General features: G+C 61.3%; 7 protein-coding genes across 8 annotated transcripts; 3 read left to right on the top strand and 4 right to left on the bottom strand.

Moving 5' to 3' along the window:
* Positions 1-531: 531 nt before the first annotated feature.
* On the bottom strand, positions 532-2,910 carry SDRG_01870 (hypothetical protein). The gene is made up of 8 exons (XM_008607423.1): positions 2,653-2,910; positions 2,455-2,607; positions 2,256-2,408; positions 2,057-2,209; positions 1,937-2,011; positions 1,822-1,886; positions 1,623-1,773; positions 532-1,577 (listed from the first exon to the last, which is right to left on the bottom strand). The coding sequence occupies exons 1-8, from the start codon at positions 2,872-2,874 to the stop codon at positions 612-614; spliced, it is 1,938 nt and encodes a 645-aa protein (XP_008605645.1). The 5' UTR covers positions 2,875-2,910; the 3' UTR covers positions 532-611.
* A 450-nt stretch (positions 2,911-3,360) lies between these two features.
* On the top strand, positions 3,361-3,522 carry SDRG_01869 (hypothetical protein; the record flags this gene model as incomplete). The annotated part of the gene is made up of 1 exon (XM_008607422.1): positions 3,361-3,522. One exon carries the CDS (start codon positions 3,361-3,363, stop codon positions 3,520-3,522), a length of 162 nt encoding a protein of 53 aa, XP_008605644.1.
* A 134-nt stretch (positions 3,523-3,656) lies between these two features.
* On the top strand, positions 3,657-4,876 carry SDRG_01868 (selenide, water dikinase; the record flags this gene model as incomplete). The annotated part of the gene is made up of 7 exons (XM_008607421.1): positions 3,657-3,761; positions 3,816-4,062; positions 4,108-4,174; positions 4,228-4,387; positions 4,432-4,487; positions 4,540-4,714; positions 4,760-4,876. The coding sequence occupies 7 exons, from the start codon at positions 3,657-3,659 to the stop codon at positions 4,874-4,876; spliced, it is 927 nt and encodes a 308-aa protein (XP_008605643.1).
* Positions 4,877-5,053: 177 nt separating this feature from the next.
* On the bottom strand, positions 5,054-7,524 carry SDRG_01867. Of its 2 annotated transcripts, none has more exons than XM_008607419.1 (12): positions 7,203-7,524; positions 6,879-7,147; positions 6,645-6,827; positions 6,458-6,605; positions 6,365-6,409; positions 6,216-6,313; positions 6,111-6,173; positions 5,915-6,065; positions 5,669-5,867; positions 5,511-5,626; positions 5,270-5,464; positions 5,054-5,214 (listed from the first exon to the last, which is right to left on the bottom strand). In XM_008607419.1, the coding sequence occupies exons 1-12, from the start codon at positions 7,515-7,517 to the stop codon at positions 5,086-5,088; spliced, it is 1,911 nt and encodes a 636-aa protein (XP_008605641.1). In that variant the 5' UTR covers positions 7,518-7,524; the 3' UTR covers positions 5,054-5,085. The 2 variants fall into 2 exon arrangements, with proteins under 2 accessions (XP_008605641.1, XP_008605642.1); XM_008607420.1 differs by having other exon boundaries at positions 6,461-6,605.
* A 27-nt stretch (positions 7,525-7,551) lies between these two features.
* On the bottom strand, positions 7,552-10,248 carry SDRG_01866 (hypothetical protein). The gene is made up of 2 exons (XM_008607418.1): positions 9,901-10,248; positions 7,552-9,854 (listed from the first exon to the last, which is right to left on the bottom strand). Exons 1-2 carry the CDS (start codon positions 10,168-10,170, stop codon positions 7,590-7,592), a joined length of 2,535 nt encoding a protein of 844 aa, XP_008605640.1. The 5' UTR covers positions 10,171-10,248; the 3' UTR covers positions 7,552-7,589.
* Positions 10,249-10,884: 636 nt separating this feature from the next.
* SDRG_01865 (hypothetical protein) lies at positions 10,885-17,208 on the top strand. Its single transcript, XM_008607417.1, has 9 exons — positions 10,885-12,476; positions 12,524-13,910; positions 13,961-14,521; positions 14,564-14,802; positions 14,850-15,013; positions 15,067-15,577; positions 15,631-15,790; positions 15,837-16,714; positions 16,755-17,208. Exons 1-9 carry the CDS (start codon positions 10,957-10,959, stop codon positions 17,173-17,175), a joined length of 5,841 nt encoding a protein of 1,946 aa, XP_008605639.1. The 5' UTR covers positions 10,885-10,956; the 3' UTR covers positions 17,176-17,208.
* Positions 17,180-18,356, bottom strand: SDRG_01864 (hypothetical protein). Its single transcript, XM_008607416.1, has one exon. It carries the CDS (start codon positions 18,313-18,315, stop codon positions 17,227-17,229), a length of 1,089 nt encoding a protein of 362 aa, XP_008605638.1. The 5' UTR covers positions 18,316-18,356; the 3' UTR covers positions 17,180-17,226.
* Positions 18,357-18,364: the final 8 nt, after the last annotated feature.

The following is an 18,364-nucleotide window of genomic DNA, read 5'->3' as shown; positions in this document are numbered from 1 at the left end:
CATTGATTACACAGTTATTAGCTCTAGCTGAACTTCATTGAAGATAACCTTTTTTTGTTGAGGGGACCATTTATTCATCCATATCAATTGTATATCCACCGGCTACATTTTCTAGAGTCTCTGGTCGCCATGACACATCCGTTGGTGCGCCAGTGCTACTTGTCGCCAAGAATAATATCAAGCGGCTCGTGGGTTAGGTTTTTTTACCTACTCCAAGGGTCGAGAACTATGACATTTCAATCGAAAACTAAACTAAATTTGAAATCAACGTATTCCCCTGTAATCAGTCCTGTGAACACAATGCATACCATCGCAAATGCTAACAGATTTATGCCAAGCAAACATACATAAATTGGCACCACGCAACATCAGCGCACCTCGACTAAGATCACTAAGCACCCGTTCGCCAGTATTGACTGGTATCAAGGGTATATAAGAGATGCATCTCTTATATACCCTTGCTGGTATCTTCTAGAGTTTGACTCGAGTTGGCTGCTGCTCTCAGAGGCGGATCCTGCAGCGTTGTTGAGTCTGTCACGTCCACGCCATCATTAAGGTTCAACAGACGCAGCGAGTATTGTATTACTGCACAACGAGAGGGGTTGCGATGCCTACTCGGCCTCGTTCTCGTCCTTGGTGGCGCTTTCCGACGAGTCGGCGTAGCGCTTGGCATATATCCTTCGGAGTTCGTCCCGACGGCGTAGGCGCTCGGCCTCTTCCTCCGACAACGGCGCGGCCACCGTCGGCTCCTTCGGCTCGGCAGCTGGCTCCACAGGTGTCGTAGGCAGGGGCGTCGTCACGGCCGGCGCCGGCTCCATCCGTGTCGATGGTTGGGTCGGCGTCATTGTCTCGGCAACCGGTGCCACCGGCGCAGGGACATCGACGGGCGATACTGTAGGAAGCGAGACTGGCATGGTCACGGGCGCCGGTGCTGCAACGGGCGCCGAGGTCGGCGCCGGTGGCGGCGTCGGCGCAGAGAAAGGCGTTGGTGCATAGGCAGCATTCGGAGGCATTGCAAAGCCAGCGGTGCTGAGCGATCCCGTTTGCAATGCTACTGACGTCGCACGCAGGACGTGAAGCTGCGCCTGGAGCATATCGAGCTGGTACTGCAGGTACATTGGGTCCAACTGAAGCCCGTAGTGCAGCGACTGCATGTAATGCAGCTGCGCGGGGTCCATGATCCCGTGCAGGGCCGGCGGCGGGGCGACACCGCCCGAAATCGGCGGTGGCGGCGTCGCAAAATGCGGCGGAAACGACGTACCACCTGCGACGGGCACGGGGCCCCCGACGTTGACAGGCGGAGGCACAGCATTCGTTCGCTCCGGTGCCGCGCGCGGCGCTTCGACTGGCGGCTGATACGGCGCCGGCCGGTGGAGAGGTCGTGGGGGAGCATGATGAGGTGCAACCGGAGGAGCATGTTGGGGTGCAACCGGGGGCGGTGGAACATGGTTTGCCTCGGGCACAGGTGGCTGGGGCCGCTCCGCTGGCGGTGGCACAGCCGGCGGGTTGGCAGCGTCGTCTGGGACCACGTCTGGCTGACGGTCGGTCGGGATATTGGCACGGCACGTCGGGCAGGTCTAGCCACATCATCTTAGCCGCTGGATAATCTTGCAGCTGCCTACTTGTTGCCGCTGGAGCCACATGCGAAGGCAGTTGAGGTGGAAGATGTGCGAGCAAGGGAGCTTCTTGCACGTCTCCGGCGTCATTTCTTCGCGGCAAATGATACAAATGCGGTCCGTGTCGTTGAGCTCGTCTTCAGTCGGGCTCGGAAACCTACCAAAATGCGATATTCCACAATGGCACAAGTATTCCACGGCGTACCGCTCGTTCATGTTGGCCGTGATGCGGCGGTAGCGGAAGTAGGTGATGATGCGACGCTGGAGGTTCTACGCACGACAAGGTGAGCGCGGGTGCAGGAAGCGAGACGTCGACGTACGCGAATTGACATCCACAGGTCGCGCAAGAGATGGAGCGGCATGCCGTAGTATGTAAAGATGATCATGAAGAAGATCTAAGAGAGGTTGACACGCAAGCATTGGCGAAGCGAGTCGTGTACCAGGTAGACGATGAGCTTGACGATTTCCGTGATGAGTTCGAGGTAGAACACATAGGTAAACTTGTTGGCCCACGTGCCATCCACGCGCGCATCAATGAGATGCAGCACGTAGCGCATAAATACGGCGACAAGCGAAATAAAGAGCACGAGAAACTACACAGCTCGGTCATGTGACGCGTGCTGGACCATAGGGGTGTACCTCAAAGCCAAAGAGGACCAAGACAGACGGCCCGCGCTCGAGCACCTTGACAGCCGAGAGGACGACGAACGACATGTCGACGGCGGCGAGGAGTGACATGAGCATGACCAAGCGAACGTGCGTCGAGCGCGAAACCACCTCCGACTGCTCAATCTACAGCCACGGGTATGAGCGTCGTGGCGACGAGGAATGCACGCACATGCTCGCCGCGCCATTGACAAAGCCAGTGGAACGTCTTGATGAAGAGGAGCAGCGTAAAGAGCGCGAGCACCTTGAGTGTCATCTCTTCGCGAAACACCGAGAGCGTAAAGCACGTTTCGGCGATCGCGAAGCGGGCGTGGTCATAGAGCATCTGCGCAGGCGCTTAGCCCAATGACGTCATGCATGGTAGGCGTACCTCGAGCTCGGCGTCGCGCAGCGTGCCAAGAAAGATGCGCTTGAAGACGCGGCCGAAGAGAATCGTGAGCACAAAGGCCACGTTGCAGAGCACCATGACGCTGACCTTGGAGGTCACGAGGTAGATGACGGTCGGGTAGAACTGCTGGCGCGTGTGGTACGTGTAGGCGACGAGACCCGCGCCGGCGAGCAAGCTCGTGGACGCGTACAGGCCAAAGCGCATGCTACTTGCTCCAAGGTGGGGACCCAGCAAATGTGCACGTTGGGCGAGCAAGTATTTTTAATCCCGACGCCATATTTTTATAAAGACCCGAGCTCCCACCTTGGATTTGTATGCAATTGGCACACCATCGTATTTTAATATAGTAACGGCCATTCGACAGCTTTTTGGCCAATCCAAAGCCAGCATGTGGCAGCACCGCGTTGATCCGTCGGCAGGAATCAGTTTATGGCCGATATCAAACCCTCGGTATCCTGCCGAGTAGCGGCGCAACGACCATCATGAGAGTCTGCCTCAGAAGAAGTGCAAGGTAGAGACGACATGGACGTGCTGTGCATAGAGCGTTGGTCGACAGTGCGCGCCGAGGGCCTCAGACCACGCGGTCGCGAACACCAGTGAAGGCAGCGATCCGATATCTCGGTAATAAAATGACCGTTGGCGGCTGTGATTGGTGCGAGCAGATCTGAGTTTGCCTTTCGTCGTTGGGTGATGGAAGCAGGCGACGATGGCAGCGCCGCCGCGCGCGCGGTCGAGGCCGTCCTTGCGCGCGAGCTCAAGCGGCCCAAGCTCGAGCGCGCGCCCTTCAACCCCACGGATCACGGGCTGCGCGAAGACTTTCGGCTCACGGACTTTAGCGCGCTGAAAGGCTGAGGCTGCAAGCTACCCCAGGAAAAACTACTCTCCTACATCTCTGGGATAGCCAACGACCTCAAACCCAACGAGGTACTAGCGTGTAGCATATGCACTCTTGCGCTAACGATGTCGCTGCGACGTAGACGCCGGGCATGGACTCGAGCGTCGTCAAGATCAAACACCCCAAATTTGGAGACCTCTACATGATTTCCACCACCGATTTCTTCTACCCGCTAGTCCAAGATCCCTACGTCCAAGTACTTTATCATTAAGACCCGGTGCACAGAGAGCTCATGCGTGCGTGGATGTAGGGCCGCATTGCCTGCGCCAATGTGCTCTCGGACCTGTACGCGATGGGCGTCACCGAAGTCGACACGATGCTCATGATTCTCGGCGTCTCGCGCACGATGACGGACCTCGAGCGCGACGTTGTGACGACGCAGCTCATCCACGGCTTCAACGACCTTGCGCGCGAAGCTGGCACCAACGTCACGGGCGGCCAAACGGTCATGAACCCGTGGCCGATCGTCGGCGGCGTTGCCATGAGCGTTCGCGCCGGTACGCACTCCATTCTCCCATTGACACGTTCTTACCATTCGCTAGAGTCGGAGATCATTCGACCGGAAAATGCCACCACCGGACAAGTCCTCGTGCTCACCAAGCCGCTGGGGTGCGATGCCAACCTTCTCCTCGCTTTGCCTCACGCTGCACTGTCTATCATAGCACGCAGCTCGCCGTCAACGCATATCAGATGAAGGACCAGCCCGCGCGCTGGTCCAAGGTTGAGAGTTTCTTGACACGGGACATGGCCGACCGCGCGTTCAGCGTGGCGTCTGAGTCGATGAGCCGGCTGAACGTGAACGGCGCCAAGCTCATGCACAAGGTACCCCTTTCCATAGGCTCCGCCATTGCAGTGACGTTACCTAGCACGGCGTGACCTCGGCGACGGACGTCACGGGCTTTGGCATCCTCGGGCACGCGCAGTACGCCATTATCTATACTGTGGTTGACGCTCGAATGTTTTTGTTTTGCTAGGAACATGGCGACGTCGCAAAAGGCCGACGTGGACTTCGAGCTGCACACGCTACCGGTCATCAAGGACATGCTCGCGGTGAACGAAGCGTTCAAGTGCCAATGGCGGCTCCAGCTCGGCTTTTCGTCCGAGACGTCGGGCGGTCTCCTCGTCTCGATCGATGCCGACCGCGCGCAGGTACGCAAACAGCGAGTATGTTTTCCTTGTTCAATGTGACTGCAGGCGTTTATCGACGACTTGGCTGCCCTCGACATGCAGCCGGCGTGGGTCGTCGGCCGTGTCGTTCCCGGCACCAAGCAAGCTCGGTTGACGCCGGATGTGACCTTTGTCGAGATTTAGGACCAACGAAGAAGGGCGGGATATGACGTGCTGGCGCCCGGCGTGGCTTGTTTTTGAGTAGTTCAAGCCGCCTGGGTCGCCTTGGTGGCTGCGAATGACGGGGCGCCACGCAACTCGCAAGAGTGTGACGTCCCTGAGATGCGCCCCGCGTCCTCTCCGTGTAGTACCTCGGTGGAGTAGAAATCAATAGAAAACGTGTCGTTGCCAACTTAGCGCGGATGGACCGACGGCAAGAGGAGATGCTTGCCGGTGCTTTTGGCGTTTTCTTGGATGAGCCGATGCAGTACCTTTTCGCGCTTGAGCGTCCACGAGCAGTTGTCGCGTATCATTTGCGCGAGCTACGAGCCGGCAATAAGATCTCAGCGCGCGTCTCATCGACGTGGGACATCGTACGACTTTGTCGGCCGGACACCGCACCGAGAGCTTTTCAATCTTGGCAAGAATCGCTGCGTCAATCGGGCCAAGGCGAAGCACCTCGAACGGCAGCCGGCGGTTCAAAAACGACTTTTGGATGCGAATGATCTTGCAGACTGTCACTGTCGTGATCGTAAAGGGGAAGATGCCGCCGATCGGGTCGAGGACCGCCGCCTACGCACGTCACTTGGCACTTACGACTCTGCATCGTAGTTGGAACCTCGCCAAAGACGTCGCCGGACGAGACGGACCCGACTTGGATCGGGTGTTGTTGGAGCATTCGAATCGCACCGCAATAGCCCGACCGGACAAAGTACAAATGCAGCGCCGGGGCGCCTGGCCACCTTCATAAGCATGCGCACACGATACGCCAAGTACCTTCGGTGACAATGGTCTCGCGCGCCGCGTACTCGAGCTGCTCGGAGAGAATGCCGAGCGTGTTGAGCTGGTCGTCGCTCCACGAGGCGAAAATCCCAGAGTCGCGAAAGAAGTGGGCCCGCGTCGACGCGCCCTCGAGCATTATATTGCGCAGCGTGTGTTTGTAAAGGACCGACTCGAGCGTCAAGACTTTGGACGCCTATCCTTATCGTCAGCAGCCAGCGACCTGGGCGCAGAGCCAAGTACGGTGAGGGCAACGAGCGACGTAGCAGCCCACAAGTTGGCTGAGATCGACCCTTCGCAAAAAATGTTGCCGGCCTCGAGCGTTCGCTGGGCTTCGATCGCACCACGGAGCTCAGTCTGCACGGCGACCGAGCCCTCAAGGACCACGTACAAGCTAACGTATACTTCGTTATGATGACAAATGCTCTCACCATAGTACCTCACGGTGGAGCTCGGGAGGACGACGCGCGTATCGGAGGGCCACGCTGCGTACGTGAGGTTCCTACGAGTGTATAGTCCTTCCGCAAGTTATAAGGGCGTGTACTTCCAAAGCAAATGCAAGAGATCGACGTCCAAGCGTGCGAGAAACGGAATGCGGTACGACTGTTCGACGAGCACTTGGATCTGGCGCGACGTGCGCTCCTACCAAAAAATCAATTCGATGCGGTTGATATATTGAAACACAGGACGGACTTGGATCGGAGTCTCGCACGCTTCGTCAAACGCGTTGAGTGCCGTCTACAGCCACATGCCGTCATGAGCGACGTCGTGTTGACGGATGCGCACTGCGTGGCCGCTCACGGACACGGCTTTGGCCACTTTTTTCAGCATCGTCGAGTGCTGGCGGTGCTTGGATTTGCTCAAGTGAATCGCGTGGGCGCGCGACGAGTCTTTCGCAGCCTCAATGTACTTTTCTTGCAGCCGCCACAAGATGCTACGAGAGGCTTGAGCGCGTTTGCCGTAACGTGGGTACCTCCGGAGCTTGAAGTAGCGCGGATCTTCGTTGTCGACTTTGATGGCTTCGTTGAGCTCGGCCATGGCCCGCTTAAAGTCGCCGACGTGCCCGAGCAAGATGGCGCGGTCGTACAACAGCGTTGGCCTGTTGATTGCCTCGGCGTTCATGTCCCAGCACTGTTCAAACTCGGCCAAGCACGCGCTACGCCATGCTCTTTCAACCAACAAAACGACGCATCAGCCGAGGTTCTACGCATAGTCGTTGGCGTGGTAGCGCTGGCCAAGCGCGAGCATCTTGGCGTTGAGCGCGTTGTTTGCGTAGCCTGGCAGCATTTGCACAAAGTCGACATCGCGGCCCACGAGACAGCGGTACTTGAAGATGACCTCGGCTTTGACCGCGTCCTCGGCGCTCGGGGCCTCGTCGGTATTGGTGGCCTTGATCGCTCGTAAGGTGTGGTGGCGCTGGCTCACTTGGGCTTTGGAGATGATCGAAATGAGCTCGTCCGCTTGCGACGCTAGCTCCTACGTGTCGGGGTCCATATCTCGTCCTCGGGTAGATGCTTGCATTTGCGCGTACCATGCGCGCTGGCATCTTGACAATTTCGCGCTGGAAGAGCTCGTCGAACGACTGCGCGTTGTCTTCTTGCGTAATGTCAAAGCGCCGGCCTGCATTCAGCGCCTTGGTTCCGGGCTTCCACGTCGTAGCAGCGCTGTTTGTATCGTCGTCGCCGCCCGGGATGCTAAACTTGCGCCGCTGCTTGGCGCGAAAGTTCCACGACCGGCCCACGAGGCGCGCGGTCTGCGTGAGCCCGTTCGGTGCGCTCGCGCAGCTCCGAAGCAGCGAGCTAGCGGCGTTGCCAAGCCCGCCCTCGGTGCGCGGCCGCCTTTCCATGTACTAGACTAAAACTAAAAATAGAGCCAACGACTAAATAGCAAAGCACAATGAATTCACAAGAAGAGGGGCTTATAGCCACTGCATCTCACGGACAGCGAGCGCATCGACCTCGTTGAGCGAAGCGTGGACGGCAAACACCACGGGGTCCATCGACGCGCGGTGCAACGTACCGCCGCCGGGGACGACCAGCGTCTCGGGGAGGCTCGTCTTCTTGGTGGTACATTGCGCCGTTGACGACCCTGTCACGAGCGCTTGGAACGCCTGCGCGCCATCCTGAAGCGCGGTCGTCATTGTGGGCATGTCCATCGACTGAACGTGGCGCCATGCGCGGGCGCTGCGGTCGACCGAGTTGCCCCATACGCCGCTCGTGACGGCAGCCACCGTCTCGCGGGCAGCAGGGAGGAGTGCCAGGACGTCCCACGCCGTGTCCGTGTCGGCGCGGGCCCAGAACGCATCGGTGGTCGCCGTCCAGCGCGCGCAGTACGCGGGTGAGACAGGGGTCACCGACGTGCAGTCGAGGTGCGACGCTGCACCGCACCAGACGAGACCAAGACAGCCCATGGCCGACGCCGCTGCGAGCAACCGAATCGGAAACCATTCATTTGTTGCCGTCGACAGAGGCGTTGCACCTCGGGGCAGAGGCACGATGGCAAGCCCGGCGGCGAGCTTTTGGATGCTTCGGGCACCGTACTTGACTTGAAGGAGCTGCAGCAAGTCGTGCTCCTTGCCCGTATAGGTCTTGACAATGTGCTTGACGTCCTTGAGCTTGTCGGGCTGGTGCGACTTGTAGAAGTCCGTGAGCAGTTGCGATAGTGTCTGCCCTTCACCAGCAGACGGCGACGTCGGCGGCGACCTCGCAGCGATGCTTCTCGATGTCTGCGGCGTATTGTTGGTCGGGGACGTCGACGACGGGTGCAGCGGCGGGCGGGCCACGGAGCGCGACTGTGGCGACTGCGCAGCTGGATGGGGAGAAACGACAGTCGGTGGCGTGGTGCTGGTGGCGGGCGGCACAAAAGGCGTGGCGCGAGGCAGCGGGGCCACCGAGGGTAGCGTCAAAATCGGCGCAGGGGGATACTCGACAGTCGGTGCGACAGGAGCCGCCTTGAGCCTCGGCGACGACGTCTGGGTGCGCGGCAAGCACGACGTCAAGGCGCGGGCGACGTCTTCGCTCGGCGTCCTCGGCGACGTCTGCGCACTCAGCACCACCGGCGGGTCTTGTGCAAACGCGTCGCTCGTCATGACAAACGGAGCTGGCGGCCGCGTTGGCGCAAACGCATCAAGCACCGCCTTGGGTGACGGTGGACTGGGGCTCGGAGGAGCCGAGGTCTCCAGTGTGATGGCGGTGGGCGTCGCCGGACCACCATCGCTGCTGGGGTCCTTGGCATGGGTGGGCGACTCCTCAAACGTAAAGCCATCAAACGCGGCAGTCCCTGTCTCGGGCGAGCCGAGCGGCGTGAGCTGACTGAGCATCGTCGACGGGATCTGGCCCTCCATCGCTTTGCGCAGCGCGCGGATCTTTTCTTGGAGCGCGTCAATCTCGCGCGCCTTGCGCTCGAGCTCCATCGCGTTGCGCAGCCGCTCGTTCTCAATGACGCGCATGCTCGACTCGAGGTTGTTGACTTTGCCGTACGAAGCCGCGAGGTCTTCCTGGGCCTTGGTCTTGATCGTGTCCAAGTGCGTTCGCAACGACGCTTCCGACGACTGCAGCTCCTTGATGTACCCAATGAGGCCCTGCACGCTGTTCTTTGTAGGAATGAGCTTGGCGACGAGCGCCTCGGTGCGCACCGAGCGGGACGAGCCCTGACTCGACGTCCGGCTGCTTGCGGGACTGATGGGCGCCGAGCTCAAGTTGAGCGCACGCGTCCGTCCCGGGCTCGCGTCGCGCAAGGACCGCCCGCTCGTGTTGATGCCCGTCGAGTTGCGAAAGGCTTCGGACGTCAGCAGCAGCCCAGAGAGACCGATGCGAACCTTTTGCGACGCAGTGAGGCCGTCGTCGCCGATCGTGCCAGACGGCGTCTTCGGCGCCCGCGGGCCCGTCGAGGCGGTCGACGCCGTCGACGAGGCCATTGGCGAGTCTAAGTCGCTTGTATTCAGTGCCGGTGGCAGCGTGCGGCCGCGCGGTAGCATCGGGCCACTTGTCAGCAAAATGTCACCGTCGTCGACCGCCGACGCCAACGCCGCTTGGTCCACGGTCGTCGAGAGATCGCTCGTTGTCAAGGCGCGGGACGACGGCGGCAAGGTTGCGTCGTTGGTTGCGCGCGGTGGCGACTCGTCGTCACCAAAGAAGGCGCGGGTCTGGGCAATGACGGCCGGTTTCCGCGCGTACAGAGGCGACTATAGGCACACTGCATCTCAAGTCGTCGTCGCAAGTGGTACGTACATCGTGTGCAATGCCGCGAAAGTTGTGCTGTACCGTCGGATGCCAGCCAGCCTCGGGCGGCGGCGCCGCGGCGCCTTGGCCTTGGTAGTTTAAGAAGTACGGGCGCGGGATGCTGCTCTTAGTCGGCGCCAGCCGCTGGTGCGCCGGGTGCAGCTTGGCGCCAACTGCTGCTGGCGCTTTCCCCGTGCGAGACGAGGCGCGCGGCGTGGTCCGGCCATCGTCGCCCGAGCGGTGCTCGTCGAGCGCAGTCTTGGGACCAAGCGACGCCATGCTCGTTCTGTGGCTGCGCTGATGATGCCACTACACAATTCCCTAGGCTCGCTCGTTTTTATGAAGCGGCGACTTGAGCTTTGTATGCAATATTAAAAGATGAAGAAATGCGGCGTAAGAATAGAACGACAGCGCAACGGACTTTCCCAAGGCGCTTGCATCGCGCTTGCATCCCGCTTGCATCCGGCTTGCGGTTGCCCATCGAGACGGGCGCCGTGTCATGGCTCTCGAACTGGACGCCAAGTGCAAACTGGGCAACGTCCCTCCCTCACCATAGAGGACGTTATCGGGATGGATCATCGCACGCAGCAAGAGCCCGAGCCGCACATCAAGCTCGGCAGGTGCGCGCAAGCCGAGGATTCAGAAGGGTGTCGAGTACGACTTCCGCAAGATCGCATTTGAAAGCCAAAGAAACACATGTCGTACGTCCCACACGCAACGCGAACGTGGTAGGAGTGTCTTGACCATTGCAGCGTCGGCCTTTCTTGATCGTAGCTGACGCGCCCTTGTCATCGCCGGCCGAAGCTTTTGCCTGCACGCATTTGTTCGACGCATGCGAGATGTTGTTCGACACGCCGAGAGTTACTCTTGTATCTCATAAACTCTATCAATTGATTTCATTGGAGACGCGGGATGACCAGGATGGGACTTGCGCTTGGAATAACCTGTGAAAACGCATATTTGCGATGACGCAATAGAACACAGTTGGGATCTTTCAAGGTGCGCTCGTTGCCGCCGGAGGACGCGAGATTGACTTGGGCAGCGGTACTCGGTGTCCCGCGCGCGATGAGCTCCAGTTCATCGGACGAGCACGAGTTGTACCTGCACATGCAGGCGACGATGCAGCGCCGGCAGTCGTTGTCGTCCCCGCACCCGCCACGCTTCAAGCTCGCCAAGACCGCGCCGACGCGCCTTCAGCATGCGCTCCAAGAAGACACACAGCAAAACCTTGTCGCGCTCTACTACTGGCGGCAAAAGCAAACGGCCGCATTCTTTGATCAATGGCGCCGCATCACCGCCATCCAACTGCAGAAGCACAAGACGCTCAGTGCGATCCGCGCCGAGAGTCGCCGCGCGAGCAACCACAGTCTTCTCCAGCGCCACCAGCAGCAGAAAAAGAACGCCCACTCCGTAGCTGCAGAGTCGAGCGACGAGAGCTCCGACGACATGCGCGACGTCCAACGTCGCCGGCTCATACGCCCTGCGCCAACCCGAAAACCCACCGCCATCGCCGACGCCCAAAGCGAACGTCGACGGCAGTCGCTGCTCCGAGCCCGGCACGAGCAAACGCGACCTCCGACGCATGCGGTTGAGCCGGCAAAATCACGATTCGCATTGCTCTGCCACCCGTTTCGGCGGTGGCGGGCGCGCACCGAGGCAACGCGTCCTGCACGTGAAGCGCAATATGCGCTGGCCGTCGACCACGCCAGCACGCGGCTCCTCGCGCTTGCGCTCGTTGGCTGGCGACGCACGAGTATGACAAAGCGCAAGTCGACGGACGCCCGTCGCCATTACCGGCATAGCTTCCTGACGACAATTGTGCACACGTGGCACCATGTCACGTCAATTCATCTCTGCGGCGTGCAGGTGCAGGAAAGGACGTCGCAACGACTCTTGGCAGGTCGATGGCGCCGATGGCTGGCGCGCGCAGCACGATGCCAGCGCCAACGTGTGCTTGTCTTTTTCGCGCAGTCGCAACGCGCGTCTCGACAGATGCGGCGCGTGCTTTGCACCTTCTCGACGTACGCCAAGCACCGCGCGCGTAGTCGATACAAGCGCACGATCGCCATCGCGTTTGTGCACCGACGCACGCTGCGCCGGGTGTTTCTCGCCTGGCACGAGATCGCCGCGATCGACTTGGAGGCGGAGCGGCAGGCGCGCTATGTTGTCGCCCAGCGCGCCGGGCTCAGTCGCTGGCGACGTTACGTGCAGAACGTGCTGCAAGGTCGACACGCGTCCAGCATTGCGCTGCACTGGTATGTGCGCGGGCGCCAAAAAGCGGTGTTTCGGTACTGGCGCCGGTTCTTGCACCTTCGACGCCACGCCATGTACCTCGACGCCAAGGCCGAGAGGCACGCGCACCGACGCCTCTTGCATCGTATCGCGGGCCACTGGCGCGCGTACTTGGTTTTGTGCGACGAGCAGCGCGTCAATGTCGACATGGCTGTCGCACACCGCAGCACTGTGCTGCAACTCGCAGCGTTCCGTGCGTGGCGGGCCGTCTACACGGACGTGCTGTGCACTCGCACTGCAATTTTGCACCACAATTGCGCAATGACGCACACCGCGATGACGCATTGGCGCCGGTACGTTAGGCTCGAAGCGACGGCGAGTTGATGTGGTTTATGCGTAGGCGGGTGCGCGCCATCCTCGACGCCAGGCGTCGGGAGGAGGACGCTGCATGGGATTACGATCGCCGGTTTTTGCGACGGCACTTGACGCGATGGCGCGATATAGCCCACCGGCGACGGTACCTCGCGCTTCGAAGCGAGCGACTGCACGCACGATGGAACGCGGAGCGCAAGCACCGCATCCTCCATGCGTGGCGGAGCTGGGCGACAACCAAAGCTGGCTACCACCGTATTTCGTCACTGCTGCGCTCGAATCGACGACGACGACGGCTCGATGCGCTCTTTGATGCTTGGCGACGATGCGTGGCCAGGACGCAGGCGTCGGCGGCGCAAGTCGTTGCACTGCGAGCGACACATGTGCGCAGAGCAAAGGCGTATGGCCTGTACACGTGGAGACTCGCAGTGCTTGGCATGGACTTGGCCGAGCACACGCGGTACCAGCAAGGCCTCCACTGTTTTCACGCGTGGCAGCGCTGGGCCGCGCGGCAGCGATTCCTTGCCGCGACGATGAAGACGCGTGACGCGCACCGCCGGAACCGATGGCTGCAAAAGACGTGGCGGCACTGGGTCGCCCTGCATCGAGCACTGCGCGCTCGGTACGCGCTACTGCTAAGAGCCTACCAGCTCTACCGCATCCGAGTGCTCAACCGGTGTTTCAAGCCGTGGGGATTCTTTACTCTTGCCCGGCGCGCTCGCCGACGCGCGCTCGTGCACTACGCCCGCGCGCTTCTCCGGCGCATTCTGGGACGCTGGAAGACGCTGACGCCTGTACTCGCTGTCGCGAACGCACGCCGACGTCGTGCGCAGTCGCAGCTGGCAAGCACGCTTTGGCGCCGGTGTTTTCGTCGCTGGGTCGCGTTTGTGACGTGCGCTGTGCATACCCGCGAGCAGAATGCTATCGCGGACGAGCTCCTCGCTTACCACAGCCTTTGGCACGCGTGGCGGGCTTGGCGCTTTGTCCGCCACCGCCAAGAGATCCAGCGACGGTGGCCGGCACAGTACGCGACGCAGCGCCTACGACATGCGGTTGCATCTTGGCACCGACACCTGCATGCGTGCGTCGCACTCCGTACACAGACGACCGACGCGCGCCGGTACTTTTTGCTCGGCCTACAGCGACGACTGTGGCACCAGTGGTGGCAGTACGTGCAGCAGCAACGCGCCCGGCGCGTGCGTACGCGCGAGACCATCGAGCACCTGCTTTGGTTTCGCGTCGCTCAGCGTGTTGTGTACTGGCGGCGAGAAGCTATTGCTACAGCCCATCGTCGGTCGCGAATGGTGTTGGGCCAGACGAAAAGCCTGGCGCGCCAGCAGCGCCGCACGGTGCACCACTGGTGGATTCACAGCCGCCTGCTGCACGACCGCAGACAACGCGCCAACACAGCAGCGGTGCGCCTGGCACAACACATCAATTGCACTCAACTATGCTTGGTATGTAGGCGTGGCGACGCCAAAAGCAAGTCCGCCGCCCGTTTCTAGCCTGGGCCGCCACGGCGGCACGGCAGCGACAGCTTCGGAAAGAGGTCACGGAGCGTTTAGGGTACCGCTCCAGCGTGATTGCTGGCCGCGTGCTGCAGGTATGGCGTGCCTTCACGGCCAAAGCGCTCACGAAGCGAGCGGCGTCCGAGCACTACCTGCAGTGGAGTCTGCAGCGGCGCATCTGGCAGTGGCACGCAACAGCAACTCAGGACCGCGAGCTTCGGCGTCGTCTCGGGCGCTCCGTCCACGCCATCGTCGACACGACGCAGCGAGGTGTCTGGCGCGCTTTGGTCTCGTACCTCCGATGGCGGCAGCGCAAGCAGCAGAACTTGCGCGTCGCAGCCGACCATGCGCGCCAGCAGCTGCGTCGCCGCGTCTTCGTGCGCTGGTTCGACGTCTACCGTCGACAGTTGCGACTACGGGACGGTCTTCAGATGCGCCGCGCGAGGCTTCGGCGTCGCGTTCTCGTTGCTTGGTCGGAGGTCCGAGCCCAAAAGGTTGCAGGGCGAGAGCAGTCCAAGGTGTGTTCGTCCTTCAAAAGGCGGCTACGAAATACATTGTAGAGAGCAAGTACACACCGAAGCCAGGTGATACTGCGACGCGTACTCGGGCAATGGTGTGTCGTGCAGCAACGCTCCCAGCTACATGACGAGGCGCTCGTCCAGGGTCTTCGCCGTCGCCATCTTCGCCGAAGCTCATGGTGCCAATGGCGGCAGTATGCCACCGGGGTTCGCCTTCTCCGCCTTGCGACGCGAAAATGGCATCTACAAAGTCGTCTCAAGTGCTTTCAAGCATGGCAGCGGTAGGCAGAAGTCGCCGTGGCTTCAGTGAAGCAAGCGCTTTGGCTAGGTACACGGCGCGCACGCAACGCAAGACCCGGAATGCGACGGTGAGCACGTGGCTCTTCTTACGCCAGACGCGCAGCCGCATCGTTCGCCACTGGCGACGTGTGTGTGAAAGGCGGCACGAGCTGGCACGGTGCGCAGAGCTTGCCGCTCGCATGGCCTCGACACGTACGTCCATACCTCTGCATTGTGCAGGTGGCGGCAAGACGATGCTTGGTTAGGCGTCTACCGCGTCGCGTGGCGCCACTGGCAGCACTTCAGCCGAGACGCCCATATCGTCCGGTGCAAGCTAGCGCAGGCTCGAGCGTCGCGCTCGCAACGGCAGCTCGGGGCATGTTTCCGGTCGTGGGTTCATCGGTCCGCGCTCAAGCGCGTGGAACACGCCATGGCGATCGAGCGCGCCGATGCCATCGGTCTCCTCAAGCTCGAACACGGTGTTGACACGTGGCGGCGGCGTGCGGTAATGCAGCGGCGCTACCGCGTGCTTCTCGACCGAGCGGCGGAGCATCTTCGGCAGCGACGTCTCGTGCAGGTGTTGGACACTTGGGTCGCGTATCGCTATGCACAAAAGGAGCGGACTCTCCAGGTGGAAATAGCGTCGTCGCATTTTGCCCGAACGTCGCAGTCGACGCACTTTGACGCGTGGATCGAGTACTCGTTTGTGTGCTATCAAAAGCAGCACGCGCAAGCGCACTACACTCGGCGGCTCCTCACGTCGCTCCTCGCGCGGTGGTACGACCAGTTCTATCTTCGCGTATCGCGTTGCGACGGCGATGGCGTGGTAGGGTTGCTGCTCTCGCAGCGTCCATGGTCTCGCCCGAAGAGCTCGCTTTCGCGCACGCGTTTCGGCGCAAAGGTATCCTGCGCGGCGTGTGGCGGGCGTGGCGCTGCTACAACGTACACCGTCTCCAAGAACGCATGGCCTATCTGCATGCCAGCCGCCAGGTAGACACGTTCCCATCTCTCGCTGCGTGTCCTATGGTTCGACTAGCGACTGCATGCCGCGTGGTCGTCGTGGCGCCACGTTATCCATTTTACGCGGCAACTGCGGCACGCACGGGCGTACTTCAGCGCCTCGTCGCTCTTTGTGCACTTTCTTCGGTGGCGGCGCGCCATCGAGGTCCGCCAATCGCACCGACGCAGTGCGCATCGGCTACGCCACCTTCGACTGACGCACCTCGTGTCACGATGGTGCGCGTACGCCGACGTGGCGTCCGACAGCAGGTTGCTGCAGCAAACCGCTGTCAACGCCGCCTACAAGGGGGCGCTGCGGCACCATTTCCGCTCGTGGCGGGCGACCACCGATCGACGTATCGCGCACGTGCGTCTTGTCGAGCGAGTGCGGAGCCATTTATGCAGTCAGAGTGCGCGGACTTCGTTTGAGCTCTGGGATCGCTACACGGCAATCCGGCGAAGCGACCGAGAGGCAACGGAATTGGCTGCGTGCCACTGGGTCGCGACCAAGCAGCGTCTCGGGCTCCTCGCCCTTGCGCTTGGTGTTGACGCCGCCCACAATCGCCGGGTGCACGCAGCGAGGGTGCGTGTCTTTACACTGCAACACGCCCACCGCCGCGCGTTCCTCGGCTGGGTCGGCGCCTCGCGCGTGGTCAAAGCAACGCGGGTGCTGCTCACCAACGCGCAGGGCCACTTTGGGAGGAAGCTCCTGCGCCAGAGCTGGCAGCAATGGCGAGTGCACCAAGGCTACCTTGTGGACCTCCGTCATCGCCTCTATACCGCGCGCCACGTCTTCTTTAGTTCACTCGTGTCGCGGTCGTTTGCGCGCCTCAAGACGTTTGCGCTCCGAAAGCGCCAGCTGCGCTCGCTCACCATCTCGCAGCTGCATCGACTGCAAGCCACGATCTTTGGCTGGTACCAACTTCTCTCTACACTGTTGATCAAAGTGCTCTAGGTGGGCTACCTATTGCCAAAAGCGAAAATGTCGTCGGCACCGCGCGACCCGCGCCATCAAGCTGCACCGACAGTCCCGTCAGCGGCATTGGTTTGCCCACTGGCGCAGCGTGGCCTGCGAGCGCTGGATGAGTCACTGGCTCGTCGCACACGCCGCGACGTTGCGTTCGCAGCTCGCCCTCTTGCACGGCGTTCGTCGCTGGCACTTGCGCACACAACGTCGACGCCACTTCGCCCGCATGGTCTCGCACCATCGACGGCCGCGGGACCTCGATCGTTTACGTGCGTGCTGGCAGGCGTGGCGCCATCGCTGCGTCCTTCGACGCGCATACGATAACTTGGCGCAGACCAGCGCTCGTAACCTCGCCTCTCGCAGCCTCCGGGCTTGGCTGCTGGCCTACGTCCACCGCGCACCCGAGTAACTCGTACAACAATAGACAGTTTTGCCATGGATATTGATTGCAAGGATAGTGCTACAAGGCCGATGGGAGCGACGTCGTGCCATCGTGTGTCGGGTACAGGAGGGTCACCTCGACGTTCTTGTCGTACGAGATAAGGGCGGGGTAGAGTTGCCAGTCGTACGAGCCAAAGACGCCCTCGAACGCGACGCCGAGATCGAGTTCGTTGCGGAGGAACCGGATCGAGCCCGCGTCTGCGTCCCAAATGCATGTGACCACGTCGCCGGACTTGAGCTTGGCCGCGAACGGCGCGTCGTCGTGGTCGCGCGAGCAGAGCGACCCTCTCCGCACGTTGAGGTACCACCCCGTGTGGTTGAAGAAGAAGACGGGCGCCGTGTTATCAATTGGGTCTTGCCAAAAGTCAGGCTCGTGCGTGAGCCCAATGGCCACCGTGTTGTGGTACTTGTTCTTGGGGAGCGTCACGAGCACCGAGAAGCGCCGTGCGACCGACGCGCCAATGACGACGTTCCAGCCGGCCTCCGTCATCGTGACAGTTCGCCGGTGGTTGCGGATCATGCTCAGCGGACCGCAGCGCCCGAGGTCCCATGCCACGTCGGTATGGGCCACGTGCGGGCTTTCGTGCACGGGTAGCACGAGCGTCGCGTCCTCCGTCTTGACGCGCTTGTGTTGACAGAGCTTGCGCTTCGGTACTACCGGCGCCGGTGACGCACGCTTCGTCGACACTGGCTGCCTCCGGGAGACGAGGGCGTCGAGGGCGGTTTGGCGCTGGCTGATACGCGAATACTGCTTGTCGAGCTCGTCGCGCTGTGCATCGAGCTGTCGCGTGACCATGGCGAAGTGCGTCGTCATGGCCTCGAGCGCCAATTGCTGCGAGCGCTGAAGGTCCGCGAGCTTCTTTTTCTGCGCGCGAATGTGCAGCTTGGACGTGGCGTAGTCCTGGCGCAAGGCCTTGAGCATCTCGAGCGTGTCGTCGTCGTCGTCGGGCGCGCTGGCGTCGGCGACGACGGGCGTTGTAATCGTCGACAGCTCGGCCTTGGGCGACGGCGCGGCGCTGCTTGACGGAGCGATTGCCGGTAGCTCCTCTTTCGGTAGCTGGAGATGCGCGCTCACGGCGAAGCGCGGGATGACCGGAGGATGGGACATGCTCGTCGCGATCGTTTCCACCGATACCGGCCGACTCAACCTGCACACT

This window comes from Saprolegnia diclina (assembly GCF_000281045.1).
Source record: "Saprolegnia diclina VS20 unplaced genomic scaffold supercont1.4, whole genome shotgun sequence".
Taxonomy (NCBI): domain Eukaryota; phylum Oomycota; class Saprolegniomycetes; order Saprolegniales; family Saprolegniaceae; genus Saprolegnia; species Saprolegnia diclina.
Note: the sequence above shows the minus strand (reverse complement) of the source record. Positions and strands in the feature narration are given on the sequence as shown.